Raw genomic sequence first — 17,183 nt, 5'->3', positions numbered from 1 at the left:
AGGGCAACTAAAATGATTAAAGGGCTGGAACACCTTCCCTATGAAGAAAGGTTGAAACGCTTAGGGCTCTTTAGCTTGGAGAAACGTCGACTGAGGGGTGACATGATAGAAGTTTACAAGATAATGCATGGGATGGAGAAAGTAGAGAAAGAAGTACTTTTCTCCCTTTCTCACAATACAAGAACTCGTGGGCATTCGATGAAATTGCTGAGCAGACAGGTTAAAATGGATAAAAGGAAGTACTTCTTCACCCAAAGGGTGATTAACATGTGGAATTCACTGCCACAGGAGGTGGTGGCGTCCACAAGCATAGCCACCTTCAAGAAGGGGTTAGATAAAAATATGGAGCAGAGGTCCATCAGTGGCTATTAGCCACAGTGTGTGTGTGTGTGTGTGTGTGTGTGTGTGTATATATATATATATATATATATATATATATATATATATATATATATATATATATATATATATATATATATTTGGCCGCTGTGTGACACAGAATGTTGGACTGGATGGGCCATTGGCCTGATCTAACATAGCTTCTCTTATGTTCTTATGTTCTTATGTACATTAGACCCGGCCGAATTGGCACACTACTGGCCGGTCTCGAACTTACCCTTTTTGGGTAAAATTATTGAGAGTGCAGTAGTGCTACAGTTACAGAGTTTTCTGGATGACGCTTCTGTCCTAGACCCCCACCAGTCCGGCTTCCGCCCAGGTCATGGGACGGAGACAGTGCTGGCCGTCCTGGTGGATGACCTCCAGTGGCATCTGGATCCAGGCGGCTCAGCGGTACTGATGTTGTTAGACCTATCGGCTGCGTTCAATACGGTCGACCATTGGTTGCTGACCCGCTGCTTCGCCGATGCAGGGATTCAGGGGTTGGTCTTGTAGTGGCTTTCCTCTTTCCTAGATGGTCGGGGACAAAGGGTGGCAATTGGGGGAGAGTCGTCCCAGAGGCACGTGCTTAATTGTGGGGTGCCTCGGGGCAGCGTTCTCCCCAATGTTGTTCAACATATACAGGCACCCTCTTGCTCAGATTGCCTGATTGCAGCTGCTGTGAGAGCCCTCTCCAGCCCCACCTACCTCACAGGGTGTCTGTTGTGGGGGAGGAAGGTAAAGGAGATTGTGAGCCACTCTGAGACTCTTCGAAGTGGAGGGCGGGATATAAATCCAATATCATCATCTTCTTCTTCTACTGGTGGAATCAACTACCAGAGGAAGCGAGGGCATTGCGGAACCTTGCTTAGTTCCGCAAGGCCTGTAAGACCCACTCTCTTCTGGCTGGCTTTCAACCGACGCCGAGCCTGTATCATAGGGTAATGGAAGAATGATCGTCGCCACTGAAATGATATAATCTCAAAGAGATTAGCACCAAACTACTCTGATTGTTTTAACTATGGAATGTGTAATTTTATAATATGTATGGATTTTAATTGTCTGTTGTAGTTTTGTACTGTGAGCCGCCCTGAGCCTGCTTTGGTGGGGAGGGAAGGATATAAATCAAATCAAATAAATAAAAATAAAACATAAAAACACAACACAGGCAACTCCGCTCAAGATATACACGCCCCCTTTAGTGGGCAGCAAGCCCTGCTATTGGACTTTCCAGGATCCTTCATTTGCATTTCCTGGAAGAAATGCCTCACATCCCAATTGGCTGGTTCTGAGAGAGCAGCCAATTGGAACGTAGGCGTCAGGACCCAGGAGAGCAATGGAAGCATGCTTCAAGCTCGAGCCTAGTACCCTAGTGAGAACTATAATACATAACACTATGGATTCCAAAGCAAAGACAGCTCCAGTTCAGAATGGATCCTCTCTCCACCTTTACAAAATCGTTAATTTTCAAGCAATCTCCTTGCCCCCTCCCCACTTTCAAATAAGGCAATTCTTTCCTCTTAGCTGCTTTATCATATTGTTGATTGCTAAATCTGGATGGATCCTGGAGAGTTTTTGCCATCTTTTGGTCTTGGAGCAGGGGTCACTGGGGTGTGTGTGTAGGGGGGGAGGTAATGCCAATTGGGATGTGAGGCATTTCTTCCAGGAAATGCAAATGAAGGATCCTGGAATTTCCTGCATTGTGCAAGGGGTTGGACTAGTTCAGGAGTGTCAAACATGCAGCCCAGGAGCCGAATCAGACCCCCGGGGGGCTCCTATCAGGCCATCGAGCATCTGCTTCCTTCTGCATCACAGCTTGCTTTGCCAGTTTTGCTCAATCACACAGCAGAGCTACTGAGCCAAGCCTCTCTTCCTTCTATTGGCTGAGGCTCCTCCCCCTCCTGGTCCCCTGGGGAAGGAAGGAAAGAGCCAGAGCTTCCTTTGCCTGGTTCCCTGGATTGCATGGGAGAGATACAAAGAAAGCACCATTAAAACCAATGAGTGCTAATGTTTTAAGCATGTTTTATTTTAAGTTTTAAAAAAACCCAACCTTGTGTTTGTCTGTGTCCTTTATAAAGTTTATATCTGCATTACCTGGCTTTGCATTTTATGACATCCATGACCCAGCCTGACAAGGTCTCATTTATGTCAGATCTGGCCCTCGTAACAAATGAGTTTGACACTCCTGGACTAGAAGGCTGTGGAGGTCCCTTCCAGCTCTGTGGTTCTCAAAGTTAACAGCCCTTCTCCAGTTACATTGAGGGAGGACAGCTTGCTTTTTAACTTCCTTTTTACCCTGCTGTTCTTTTGTTATCCCCTCCATATTTTTTATCCTCACAACAGCCCTGCAAGATACGTCAGGGTGGGAGAGCGGCTGATCCAAACAGCTTTGGGCTTTGGAACCAGGCCTACTTGGACATGCTAACTCAGGGGTGAGCCCGTGGGCACCTTGGGAATTCTGACGCAGCATGTTGGGCATAGCCACAAAATGGCTGCCACCAGAGGCACAGCCTGCCACAAAATGGCTGCCACAGCAGACCATCAGTCCCACATTGAATCTCCTTGTGGTGTGGTGGCAGCTGCTGCCAACACAAAATTTTTAAAAATCTGCACAGCCAAATCTCCACTGGCCAATCAGAAGCTTTGCTGGGCAGAAGCTGCACCTGGTTCCACCCCTTTCTAAGTGGGTCCCAGGAAAAGTGCTAGCTGGGTACTATGGCGCCCAAGGGCACAGGGTTGGGTACCCTGGTCCTGATTACTGCCCCACCCTCACCCCTTGCTGGCTGCCTCTTGTGCTTCAGAATCCAAAATGGAGAGGAGTTTTGTCTCTAAAGGGGTTTGGTTTTCATTCCAGGCAATCTCTAGCACATCAGTCATCAGAACTCTGCTCCATCCTTGCGCTGCTTCTCACTGCTTCGCCATTCATGCGGTCGTGCCAGCAGATTGCCAGTGCCCTGTTGTCAAAATGGCAGCCTCTTCTGTGATTTGCCCCCAGACGGTGAGCAGGTGAGTGTTCCAGCTGCCTTCAGAGGAGGAAAATGGAAGTGAGTCCTTAAAAACAGAAGTGATTTATTTCAGGCTTGCAAGTAAAGCCACTACAATTACTTGTGAATTGATCAGTTTCTGCCTTAGTAGGGTAATTTCTGTGATTCCAGAATTATTTCTGCTTAATTATGCAGCTATGTGTCTGAGGGAGCTTCAGCCTGTTCTTCTAAATCTAATAATGGCGACTAGACTTGTTTACGTGAGATATTGGGAATACAATTCAGTCCCCAGGGTTCATAAATGGGTTGGCAAAATCAAGGATACCTAGATCATAATGACACTTACGCTTTTATTGAAGGGGCAGTCCTCAGAACAATTTGAAACTATTTGGAGTGGTGTGATAGTCCAAACATCTGAGAGCCAGTTTGGTACAGTGGGAGAACCAGGTTTGATTCCCCACTCCTCCACTTGCAGCTGCTGGAATGGTATTGGGTCAGCCATAGCTTTTGTAGAATTGTCCTTGAAAGAGCAGCTTACAGGAGAGCTCTCTCAGCCCCACCTACCTCACAGGGTGTCTGTTGTGGGGGAGGAAGGTAAAGGAGATTGTAGGCAGCTCTGAGACTCTGTCCTTGAAAGGGCAGCTTCTGGGAGAGCTCTCAGCCCCACCCACCTCACAGGGTGTCTGTTGTGGGGGGGGGGGGAGGGAAGGAGATTGTAAGCCACTCTGGGACTCTGTCCTTGAAAGCGCAGCTTCTGGGAGAGCTCTCTCAAGCCCACCCACCTCACAGGGTGTCTGTTCTTGGGAGGTAAGTAAAGGAGCTTGTAGGGCACTCTCTGTCCTTGAAAGGGCAGCTTCTGTGAGAGCTCTTTCAGCTCCACCCACCTCGCCCACCTCACAGGGTATCTGTTGTGGGGGAGGAAGATAAAGGAGATTATGAGCCACTCTGAGAATCGGCGTGGAGGGCAGGATATAAATCCAATATCTAACTTTATTATTTAGAAGAATTGCATTTAGGATATTATAGGTTTTGACGTAGGAGATTCTTGTTTTGTATGTGTTAGTTTCTTTTTTCTTTGTCCTAATGTTCTAATGGAAAAACTCATCCGAGAGCTATTCGGCCTAGAAGTTAGTCTGAAGAAGACAGAAGTTCTCCACCAGCCTGCACCCCAGGAAGATTATCACCCTCCCTGCATCACTGTGGGTGAATCAGTTCTGAAGACAGTCCAGCAGTTCAGCTACCTGGGGTGCATCATCTCCTCAGATGCCAAGATCGACAAGGAGATTGACAACAGGCTGGCAAAGGCAAACCGTGCATTTGGCCGACTGCACAAAAGAGTGTGGAGCAACAAGCATCTGAAAAAAGGCACAAAGATCAATGTTTACAAAGCGGTTGTGATGACAACCCTCATCTATGGCTCCGAATCGTGGGTTTTATACCGTCATCACCTGCGACTCCTTGAGCGCTTTCATCAGCGCTGCCTTCGCACCATCCTCAACATCCACTGGAGTGACTTTGTGACCAACACTGAAGTCCTCAAACGGGCAGAGGTTACCAGCATCGAGGCACTGCTGTTGAAGACGCAGCTGCGCTGGGCAGGGCATATTTCTAGGATGGAAAACCACCGCCTGCCCAAGATTGCCCTGTATGGCGAACTCTCCACCGGCAATCGAAATAGAGGGGCACCAAAGAAGAGGTACAAGGACTCCTTGAAGAAATCCCTTAGCACCTGTCACATCAACCATCACCAGTGGTCTGACCTAGCCTCAGATCGCAAAGCATGGAGGCACACCATCCACCAGGCTGTCTCTTCCTTTGAGAACACACGCATAGCTGGTCTTGAGGACAAAAGGAGATTGAGGAAGAATCGCACTGCTACAGGACCAACCCTAAATCAGACTTTTCCCTGCAGCCGCTGTGGCCGGACCTGCCTGTCCCACATTGGTCTTGTCAGCCACCAGCGAGCCTGCAGCAAACGTGGACTATTGCACCCTTCTTAAATCTTCGTTCGCGAAGCCAAGCCGAGAGAGAGAATGTTCTAATTCACCCTTTTGAGTGAGATGAGACCCAGCATCGTGTAGTGGTTAAAGCGTTGGACTAGGATCTGGGAGACTTGGGTTCGAATTCCCCACTTGTGCCATGGAATCTCACTTGGGCAACCTTTGGCCAATCACACACACTCAACCTAACCTACCTCACAGGGTTGTTGTTGTGAGGGAGAAAATGGAGGAGAAGAGAATGATGTAAGCTGCTTTAGGTCCCGACAGGAGAGAAAGGCAAGGTAGAAATAAAGCAAAAATCAGTAAGCAAATAAACTAGTATGTTATAAAATAAAAAATAAAGGGTAAATACAGTTATTTGAAAAAGCGCCCCATTGCACATAGTGGTAAGCTGCATTACTGCAATCCAAGCTCTGCTCATGACCTGAATTCGATCCCAGCGGAAGCTGGGTTCAGGTAGCCAGCTCAAGGATGACTCAGCCTTCCATTCTTCCAAGACTGGTAAAATGAGTACCCAGCTTCCTGGGAGGAAAGTGTAGATGACTGGGGAAGGCAATGGCAAACCACCCTGTAACAAATGTTTGCCATGAAAACATGATGTGATGTTACCCCAGAGTCAGAAACGACTGGTGCTTGCACAGGGGACTATCTTTTTACAATTACTTGTCCTCATGGGTATTGATTCAGATCCGTGAGGACTAAGTAAATGATCTTAATTATTTTTTAAAGAATAGAATTAGACAATTCTCTACAAAAATGTTCCTGGTCCCTATAGCTGTCAGGAAAAAAAATGTGGACTGGAACTTAATTTTGTGGTGAACCTTATAGTTTTATTATTTTTTTAAATAGCCATATCATGAAGAAGAAGCAGAGTTGGGTTTGTTCCTCACCTTCACTTGGAGTCTCAGAGCAACTTACAATCTGGGCATTTTCCCACAGAGCTTACCTCGGAGCGATGTCCCTCTTCACTGCGCAGCGTCTGCGCGGATTTCCCACCAACTGCTCTGCATAACCAGGAAGTGCTGGACCTTTTGCAGATGTAAACCGCTAAAAACCAGTTTACATTAGTGACGCAAAAGCCACGGCTCTTCCTGGTTATGTGGAGCAGTTGGTGGGAAATCCGCGCAGACGCTGCGTGGTGAAGAGGGACGTCGCTCCGAGGTAAGCTCTGTGGGAAAACGCCCTACAATCTCTTTCCTCTCCCCACAACAGACACTCTGTGAGGTAAGTGGGGTTGAGAGAGCTCTGAGAGAACGGTGACAGACCCAAGGTCACCCAGCTGCTGCGTGTGGAGGAGTGGGGAATCAAACCCAGTTCTCCAGATAAGAGTCCACTGCTCTTAATCACTACGCCACACTGGAAGCTGAGGGTCACTACACAGAGGCAGACAACGGCAAGTCACCTCTGAACGTCTCTTGCCTTGGAAACCCGACAGGGTTTGCCAGAAGTCAGCTGTGACAGCGTCTATAATAATAATAATAATAATGACAGAAAAACCAGAAATTACAAGATTGGAGAGCAATACCATGAAACACTTTATTACATATACGGAATAATGTAATCAAAGTTGGATTAAAGAATTAGAGAACAACGCAATAAACAAGCCTAGAGCCCATTGGGGAGATAAAAACAATATACAGCCATTTAAATTGGGATTCCTAAAACAGCCTGAGGCTAGAAACAGGCAAAAAAACCAGCAGGGAAGAAGGTTTTAATTTCCTTTTGTATCAGCCAGGCTTCGCCCAATGTTGACTGAGCTTGGGAGCTAAGCAGGGTTAGCCAAGGTTAGTAGAAGAAGATATAGGATTTATATCCCGCCCTCCACTCCGAAGAGTCTCAGAGCGGCTCACAATCTCCTTTACCTTCCTCCCCCACAACAGACCCCCTGTGAGGTGGGTGGGGCTGGAGAGGGCTCTCACAGCAGCTGCCCTTTCAAGGACAACCTCTGCCAGAGCTATGGCTGACCCAAGGCCATTCCAGCAGGTGCAAGTGGAGGAGTGGGGAATCAAACCCGGTTCTCCCAGATAAGAGTCCGCACACTTAACCACTACACCAAACTGGCTCTCATGTTTTTTCTTCATGCGTGGAGATTCCCCTGAGAGGGTAAGATAGTCTAACATTGCCGAGGTGGTCCCACTGTGATACTGATATTGATCACAACAGCGAGGCCTGCCAGTTTCTGGTTAGAATGAGAGTCTCCAGCCTTTTTGAGCCTGTGCACATCGTTGGAATTTTGAAACATGGTGATGGGCTTAGCTGTAAAATGGCTGCCACAGGGACAGAGCCACACACAGAGGAAGCCCAAGTGCAGAAAAGAGGAGTAATTTCAAAGTACATTGGGAAAGAGAACAAGGGAGAATGAAATCAGCACTGTGGTGGCAGCTGCTACTGAAACATTTTAAGCTCTTTAGTCAACCAGATCTCCAGTAGCCATTCCAATGACTTTCTAGGCAAAGTCTAGCCTACCTGACCTAACCCACTTTCTAAAATGGTGCCAAGAAAGGTGAAAGTGGATGCACCATGTTGAAGACCCCTGGGTTAAACTGAGTAATCTCAAGAGTGTAAAATTAGAGCTTTAATTGAACAGGTTTTCTCCATGGAATATGGAATGAGTCCTGCACGGGGCATTCTCTTCAAAAACATAGATGCATACAAAAATTTTTGCGTTTTGATAGGTTGTTTCTGTATTTTTTTAAGAGCCCCATGGTGCAGAGTGGTAAAGCTGCAGTACTGCAGTCGGAGCCCTCTGCTCACGACCTGAGTTCGATCCCAGCGCTGGCTCAGGTAGCCAGCGCGAGGTTGACTCAGCCTTCCATCCTTCCGAGGTCGGTAAAATGTGTCCGCAGCTTGCTGGGGAGAAAGTGCAGATGACTGGGGAAGACAATGGCAAACCACCCCGTAAATAGTCTGCTGTGAAAACGTTGTGAAAGCAACGTCATCCCAGAGTCAAAAATGACTGGTGCTTGCACCTTTTACCTTTTCCTATTTTTTTTTAAAAAATTAAATATATTATTCAGTCATGTAACAAATAGAAGAAGAAGAGATTGGATTTATACCCCGCCCTTCACTACCCAAAAGAGTCTCAGAGAGGCTTACAATCTCCTTTCTCTTCTCCTTCCCACAACAGACACCCTGTGAGGTAGGTGGAGTTGAGATATAAAATTTTTTGACACTGTGTGACACAGAGTGTTGGACTGGATGGGCCATTGCCTGATCTAACAAGGCTTCTCTTATGTTCTTATGAGAAACTGCTCTTGAGAGGAACAGTTTTGTGATAGCTTGTGACCTGCACAAGGTCACATCAGCAGGTGCGTGTGAAGGAGTGGGGAATCAAACCCGCTTCTCCCAGATAACAGTCTGCACATTTAACCACTACACCAAACTATAGACATAACCAGGGCTTTTTTTGTAGCAGGAACTCCTTTGCATATTAGGCTACACTGCCTTTCTTACAGGGCCTACTGTAAGCTTCTGGAGGATTGGCTACATCAGTGGTGTGTGGCCTAATATGTGAAGGAGTTCCTGCTACAAAGAAAAGCTCTGGACGTAACCATCCTCTAACAATAGGCAACAAAAGAAACACCAGTCATAACAAAAAATTTAAAATTAAATGAAAACAATGGAAATGATTATGATTATGATAGGATTGTTTGTTAGACAGTTTTCCAAGATGCGTTTGCAGTGATATCAGCTGTTGATGCATGGATGAAGGAAGAAAAGTTGTCAGGTACAGCCTGGCAAAAAGATATAAGTGGATTCCTAATAGTATAAAATATATAAATGGATTCACAATAGTATGCAAGGTGTTCTGATTTGATTTTTTTTGCTAGTTACCTGTGATGAGTTATTTTTTCTAACAAAGCTGTATTTCCCCAAATGTTCATTCTGCATGTCAGTTGTAATTTTTAAGATCGATCAAGATGGGAAGCTATGGTAGACCTCTGTGTGGCAGTAGAAAAAAGCAAGAGTCCACGAGCACCTTAAAGACTAACAAAATTTGTGGCAGGGTGTGAACTTTTGTGAGTCACTGCTCACTTCTTCAGAACTTACAATTCTTCTTAGGGATATCCTGTTCAGAGACAAGATGACCCCTTCTTCTTCTTTCTTAATGTACTCTGAAATTATATTTTAAATCCTTTTCCCATCCCATCAGTGACATGTCAGTAATGGTGTCCTGCCTTTCCTCTGAGGCACTGAGCCCTTCCCCCATTTTCATCTCACAACAATCCTGCAAAGCAGGATAGGCTGATAGAGAAATTATTGGCCCCCTCAGCCTTTGTGACTGAGGAAGGATTTGCACCTAGAATTCCTTACCCAGCTCCAGTGCTCTCTCCTCTGTCCTCCATTCTTTCCCCGTGTGCCCCCTGGGAGCATCTCAGTTGCTGAGCCAGCCCTTTTATGCATCCACAGGGTAAGTTCAGTCCTCAATCGAGAGGTGAAGCAATTTGGAAAGAAATACATGTTTGATGGGAACGCAGAAACATGCTGGAATTCTGACCAGGTGAGATGAAATGCTTAGCCAGGGCAGAAGATAATTCTGGAATGTTCAAACTTTTTCACGTATTTAAGCTCAGAAGTCTAGTTACAACATTGTGTTCAGGTAGGCCAGTTTTTATTATAATACCTGAAGCTACCTTATGAGTTCTTTGGCATGCAAGTTTCAGAGTGTAGAGGCTTTATAAGCACCCTCATTACTTCATATAAAAACACACCTTTCTCCATCCCAGCACAGGTTTTGGAAGAATCACTTATGGGGGGCGGGGGAGGAGTTCAGCATGGGTTGGTTTCAACTGAGGAAAAGCTGCCTGTGGATAGTGCCTATTGGCTACCATCCATGACATCACCAACATTCTCCCTTCTCAGGAATCTCTGCTTCTTTTGGCAACAGTTTTTTTTTTTTTAAAACCCAGTTACTTATTGGCTTGAGCACAGGTTGCAAGAAAAACTGAATTTTTTGGGTGGTTTTTTTTTTTTTATTGGCAAGCAAAAATCCTTGGTTTTCCAAAAAATGGGTTCCAAGCGAGAATTTATTGCCAGGGTTTCTCCCCCCTTTTGCTTGTTTTTCTTGGTGTTAGGGCTCCATCCAGTGGCTGACATTGGAGTTTCCACACCCCATCAAGGTTTCCCAAGTTCAAATACAGTTCCAAGGTGGATTTGCAAGCCGGAAATGCATACTGCATGGTAAGAGTTGAGAGTTAATTGGCATGATATGAGGGAACTGGGGATCCTTAATCCAGCCTTGCTTATTTTTCAAGCTGGTGGTGCAAATATTGCAGTCTAGAACTGCCGCTTTAAATATCTGGTAAACATAACAGGTTGTATCCACCTGTGTCTGGGGGTTCCTGTGATATAAGTGCAAAGGGGTTAAGAGGTTTATTTGTTTTACCAGTTACATCAAATGTGCCAATTGAATTCCACTGTATAGGTCTTTAATCCTCCATGTCTAGGAACAGTCTGGCCCTTTTGATATTACTGTTCTAAACCGGATATTAGCTATTGTTGGCCCAATTTTGAGTAGAGCGACACAAGGATGGGGGTTTCATACAGCGTTTCATTCTGTTAATTAATTGTTTCCAAAGCATCTCAAACAGTGCTGCTTTTTCGCCATGCAGTCATTCTTGCAGGTTTTTTTTCGAAATCATTCTTACATTGAGCAATATGGCACTAGACCGTAACCAGGCCTTCTCCTCTATAGCTCCGAGCCTATGGAACCAACTTCCAGAGGAAATGCGGGCCCTGCGGGACCTTGAACAGTTCCGCAGGGCCTGCAAGACCTTTCTTTTCCGACTGGCTTTCGCTGATGAACATGGAAATTGCTAAGGAAACCGCCATCAGACAAAAGCAAATATAGCATTAGCACTTTTACTAATTTAATTTAATTTTAAAACTTAAGCAGATTTTTAATTAAAATGTTCATAATGTTTAAACGTAATTTTATCTATTTGTATAATTGAACCTGAATTATGCTGTTAGCCGCCCTGAGCCTGCTTTGGCGGGGAGGGCAGGATACAAATAAAATTTTGTTGTTGTTGTTGTTGTTGTAGCAGTAAGATGGGGTGGCCAAACTGTGGCTCAAGAGCCACTTGTGGCTCTTTCACACATATTATCTGGCTCTTGAAGCCTCCACTGCCCCATTGGCCAGCATGGTGAAGGCATTTGTCTCTTTAAATCACTTCTCCAAGCTGAGTCAGCTAGCAGCTTGGAGAATACATTTAAAGTTAAAGTTGCTTTCTTTCCATCTCTCTCTCCCCTTCCATCTATTTTCCTTCCTTCCTTCCTTCCTTCCTTCCTTCCTTCCTTCCTTCCTTCCTTCCTTCCTTCCTTCCTTCCTTCCTTCCTTCCTTCCTTCCTTCCTTCCTTCCTTCCTTCCTTCCTTCCTTCCTTCCTTCCTTCCTTCCTTCCTTCCTTCCTTCCTCCCTCCCTCCCTCCCTCCCTCCCTCCCCTGGCATTCATGTATTGTGGCTCTCAAACACTGAACGTTTATCCTATGGGGCTCCTTGAATGTTTATTCTTTGGGGTCAAACGTTAAGCAAGTTCAGCACCCCTGGCAGTAAGGCATCTCAGCTACAGCACTGAAGTGCTATTTTGGTCTAGTGCTATGACGCTTAACTTAGAACAATTTTTTAAACCACAAGAAAGGCCACGTAGTGAATAAGGGCGGGGGAGTGGGGGTGGAAGTGGCACTATTGGAAGCACTGCAGACATTTTGGACAGCAGACAACAGTGCTTCAGAAGCACAAAGAAGAGGTGACAACAGAAGAAAGCAGTTCACCTCAAAAACAGCTCAACCCCACTTTGCTAACCAAACACAAGTGGCTTTGTATGAAAAGGTAAATCTGTTAGCAGCCAGTTGCTAAAATGGGTGTGTCTGAAATGACACAAATCCATTAGAAGCTACTAAAAATGGATTACAAAGGCTGAAAGGAGCATCTGATGCTCGAGTACTAGATACTGGGGAGCAAAAACTGGGTAACTCCTCTACCTTCATGGGAGCAGCTGGAAACAGAATGTTGTATTAAATTAAACCCCTGGTGTGATCCAGCCCGCTGTTCTTGTACTGTCAAAGACCAAGCTTCCACCATAATGATTTGTCCTTCCAGGGCTTTTTTGGTAACAGGAACTCCTTTGCATATTAGGCCACACACCCCTGATGTAGCCAATCCTCCTGGAGCTTACAGGGCTCTTAATACAGGGCCTACTGTAAGCTCCAGGAGGATTGGCTACATCAGGGGTGTATGCCCTAATATGCAAAGGAGTCCCTGCTACAAAAAAAGTCCTGTGTCCTGCCAAAGAAGCAAGCCATTCTAACAAGAGAGTCAGGAATCTCCTTGCAAGATGGTTGCGAATTTTCCAAGAAAACTCCTAAGTGCTCTCCCACCCTTGTACTGTGGTTGATGCTTATCTTGGGGAGTTTGTGATACGTTTTATCAGACAACAACCTCATCCCAATATCAGTTAATTTTCATCTAAACTAGTGTCTGTTTGAGGGAGGGGCTGTGGCTCAGTGGCAGAGCGTCTGCTTGGCAGGCAGAAGGCCCCAGGTTCAATCTTCAGCATCTCCATCGAAAAGGATCAGGTAGCAGGTGAAGTGAAAAACCTGTGCCTGAAACCCCGGAGAGCTGCTCTCTCCTTGCCCTTGATGGACCAAGGGTCTGATTCAGCATAAAGCAGCTTTATGTGTGCCTCCCTCACCAGTTTAACTGCTAATTCTATTGGTTTTTGACAGACAGTTGTGTCAGCTCTCTTCCCTTTCTATATCAGCTCCTCCCTTTTCTCCTCACATTGAGATTTTGCATTTGAAAGACTGATGGGGGAATTCGCACCAAACCTCCCTCCCCCTCCCTTGCCATAAAATTTCCCTGTACAGTTTTCTTTTGTACAACTGACAATGTTGGCCATGACTCACAAAACCTCATAATGGCATAAATGTCATTAGTTCTTTAAAATGCACTGGGCTTTTATTCTGTTTGGCTACAGGAGACTACCCCGGCTACCCCTGTGAGATGGTCTGGGGGGGTATTGGTTCCTGTCCCAGGCAACTATTCATTCCTTTCTCCCTTCCCTTGTCCTCTTTTTCATTTCTTAAGGCTGCAGCAAAGGAGAAGAACTTTCCCAGATCGCTGAAGTGTACCCTGAAGATACAAACTCTCTCCAAATATCCTTTTTCTTCTGACTCACTGGGGCTAGAAGGTTCTGGAAGCCCTACTCACCAGGAAAACAGCATTTCAGCAGCAAAACTCAGGATTCCTTAGCAACCTGTGCTCCAAAATCCAGTTCACACATTACTTTGTAATCACTTGAGGGAGATGGGAGGTGATTACAAAGTAATGTGTGAATGGTGGTGGCGGCCACAAGCATAGCCACCTTCAAGAGGGGTTTAGATAAAAATATGGAGCAGAGGTCCATCAGTGGCTATTAGCCACAGTGTGTGTGTGTGTGTGTGTGCGTGTGTGTGTGTGTGTATATATAATTTTTTTGGCCACTGTGTGACACAGAGTGTTGGACTGGATGGGCCATTGGCCTGATCTAACATGGCTTCTCTTATGTTCTTATTCTCTCCTCCCCCCTCCAGAGTTTAGGAAAGCCTTCCCTACAGGCCTATTTGGAGGCCTTTTAGTACCTCTGTTCCTGTTTTCCCCTGACTCCGAGGAGAGACAATCTCATCCAAACTGACAAAACACACTCTCCCTCCCCAAAACCCCCACCAGACTGCAAACATTCCAAGTGTCTGGAATAGTTTGTAAACCTTTCATGAAGTCACGGTATCCCAGTCAGTTGGCAACAAAGACTTTATAGTCCCAAAAGCAATACACAGTAGATGTACTGGAGGTGGATTGCCAACCTCCAGGAGGGGACAACGATGCAAAAAGGGTGGTTCACTGGAGAGACAGCAACACTACAAGAAAAACCGTGAACAAATTTGCAAATAAGCTATAATCGGTATTTCAAAAACGACTTTCCGACATTACAAAGAATTTCACATTTATAATGCAACAATAATTAATTACAACATTAATACTTAATTACTCTTGAAAATTGGCGCAACCTGATGCACACTGTAATTCAATCCAATCCAATCACTCATAAAACTTGCTCATAAGAGTCCCAATATGAAGCCACCTTAACGTCATCTGGATGGTCATATTCATGTATTTATGTGTCTAGTTTAAAGTTCATTCGGCTCAAGATGTGATAGACTTCCGGAACCCCTCTTTGAGAAAGTGTCAGAAATGGCGTGTCAAAAAACGCCAGCAACAGGCTCCGTCAGAGGTAGCTTTAAGAAGTCCTTTAAAAATTACATGAAGAGTTAGGCTTGCCAATTTCCAGGTCCCAGCGAGGGTTCTCCCGCTTTCCCAGTCTCCTTCCCGCTCCCAGTCAGCTGGCCGGTGGGGGGAAGCCCCGCCCCCACAGCCCCTATGTACCTTTCCACCTCTGGAGGCTTTCAGACTCCACTAGAAAGTGGAGTTGGGATAGTGCGTCTGCGTCTTTAAGGCTGAAGGGCGGCAGGGGAGTAGGCAGAATAACATGGCTGTGAAAGGAGCCCAGACTCTCTGTTGGTTGCACAATCTTTGCAGAGGTCGTTTGCAGCTCAGACCCTTCCTTGGTCACATAATCTTTTCAGAGGTCGGTTGCTCTGTGTTACTTTGAAGAAGTTGGAAGCTCAGCAACGCGTGAGTAGAGATGCCAATCCCCAGGTGAGAGCAGGCCGATTCAGAGTCGTCAGAAACAGGGATTGGGAGAGGAGGGAAATGTCTGCTCGGCACTTTATTCCCTATGGAGATCAATTTCCATAGGGAATATTGGAGAATTGATCTGGGGCTCTGGAGGGGCTGTTTTTGAAGTAGAGGCACCAAATTTTCCACATAGCCTCTAATGACGCTCCTCAAAATGCGCTCCAAGTTTCAAATAGGGGTTCAATTCTATGAGCCCCAAAAGAAGGTGCCCCTATCCTTATTTCTAATGTAGGGAAGGCATTTAAAAGGTGTGCGGTTCCTTTAAATGTGATGGCCAGAACTCCCTTTGGAGTTCAGTTGTGCATGTCACAACTTTGCTTATGGCTCCACCCCAGTGTCTCCTGGCTCCACCTCCAAAGTCTCCTGGCTCCACCCCCAAAGTCCCCAGATATTTCTTGAATTGGACTTGGCAACCCTATGAAGAGCAGATTGCAAGAGCAGTTTTCCTACACAAGCAGTTTACTTCTTGCTGCTGTTATTGAGAAGTACTTGCGATGTGACCAAAAAGCTGCGTTGGGACTATAAGCAGGGCTTTTTGTGTAGCAGGAACTCCTTTGTACATTAGGTCACGCACCCCTTCTGTATCCAATCCTCCTGGAGCTGACAATAAGCCCTGTACTAAGAGCCCTGTAAGCTCTTGGGGGATCGGCTACATCAGGGGTGTGTGGCCTAATATGCAAAGGAGTTCCTGCTACAAAAAAAAAATCCCTGACTATAAGGAATGACAGTCATATTGGGACTGTTAAGAGCGAGCTTTAGGAGCGATTGGTTTGGATTGAATTACAGTGTATCACGTTCATCAGTTTAAGTGTAATTAAGTATTAATGTTTTAATTAATGTATTATAAACGTGCAATTCTTTGTAATAGTGGGAAGTCATATTTGAAATACTGATTATATCTTATTCGTAAATTTGTTCACCGTTTTTCTTGTAGTATTGCAACTTCCAGGCGGGGCTTCAAATCTGGAATTCCTACTCATCCCCACTACAGAGATCAGTTCCAGTGGACAAAGTGGCAGCTTCTGAGGGTGCATTGTGCCCTGCAGGGATACCTCCCCGGCCTAAATCCACCCCCAACCCGAGGAATTTCCCCACCCACAGTTGGCAGCTCTTAAGTGAAGGCGTGTTTACTGTCCAGTTTCACATTTGCAGGCACAAGGGTAGCTGGCCAGGCTGTTATTTGCCTTTCTATTTTGGAGGAGGGGGTTTCTTCTGTGCTGGTTATCAAGTTTTTTAAAAAAATTTCCTTAATCACTCTTCATACAGCTTTTCTCTCTCAGGGGCGCTTATGGATAAACTGAAAATCACCTTTGAAGACAGCACAGATTTCTTTGGACGAATTGTCGTCTACCACCTGGATGTTCTTGGGGAAAAGCTGTAACGCGAAAGGCAGCCAGTTGGGGAGTGTTTCTTTATTCTCCTCCCTTTGGAGAACTTAAGGGGTTCCATGCTCCATTTTCAAAGGGCGAGTTGCCTACCAGGATTCTTCAGGAAAATGTCTCCTTAAGAGAGGCCATGTGGTTTTAAGCTTTCTGGAAACATCCCCCCCCCCCCCCCACAGTCCTTTTATTTGAGGATTTTGAAGGAAAGAATGGCAAACCACCCTGTAAAAAGTCTGCCGTGAAAACGTCATGATGCAACATCACTCCAGAGTCAGAAATGACTGGTGCTTGCGCAGGGGACTACCTTTACCTTTTAAGCCTACTTTCTGGACTAGCCAGATCTAAGAAGGTAAGCAGGATCAGACCTGGCTATTATTTGGATGGACAACCTCCAAGGAATGCCGAGGGTCGTGACGCAGAGGCAGGCAATACAAAGCATTTCTGAATGTCTCTTGCCTTGAAAACCCCACCTGGGGTCTCTGGAAGTCAGTTGTGACTTCACAGCTCTTTTCCCCATCACCAGTAAGAGTAAGATACCTTATAGTTAAATAAGACAGCTACTTGTTTCTTGGTGGGAAGAAAGGTAATCTTTGCTGGATTAAGTCTGGAAAATGGACTGCTTTCTAATACATACCTCGAAAGTTCATCTGCACTCCAGAATGCAAAAAGAAATAGATTAGAGTCAGATTGCATTTCACCTTTGGG

At 45.6% G+C, this 17,183-nt stretch overlaps 1 protein-coding gene across 1 annotated transcript; it reads left to right on the top strand.

The window, feature by feature from the left end:
• The first annotated feature begins 3,267 nt into the window (after positions 1-3,267).
• Positions 3,268-16,485, top strand: NR2C2AP (nuclear receptor 2C2 associated protein). Its single transcript, XM_060233407.1, has 5 exons — positions 3,268-3,384; positions 9,773-9,863; positions 10,438-10,543; positions 13,450-13,517; positions 16,361-16,485. The coding sequence occupies exons 1-5, from the start codon at positions 3,344-3,346 to the stop codon at positions 16,475-16,477; spliced, it is 423 nt and encodes a 140-aa protein (XP_060089390.1). The 5' UTR covers positions 3,268-3,343; the 3' UTR covers positions 16,478-16,485.
• The last annotated feature ends 698 nt before the right edge of the window (positions 16,486-17,183 follow it).

Source organism: Heteronotia binoei, chromosome 2 (assembly GCF_032191835.1).
Source record: "Heteronotia binoei isolate CCM8104 ecotype False Entrance Well chromosome 2, APGP_CSIRO_Hbin_v1, whole genome shotgun sequence".
In the NCBI taxonomy this organism is placed as follows: domain Eukaryota; kingdom Metazoa; phylum Chordata; class Lepidosauria; order Squamata; family Gekkonidae; genus Heteronotia; species Heteronotia binoei.
The sequence above is the reverse complement of the archived record's forward strand: the minus strand, read 5'-3'. Positions and strand labels throughout refer to the sequence as shown.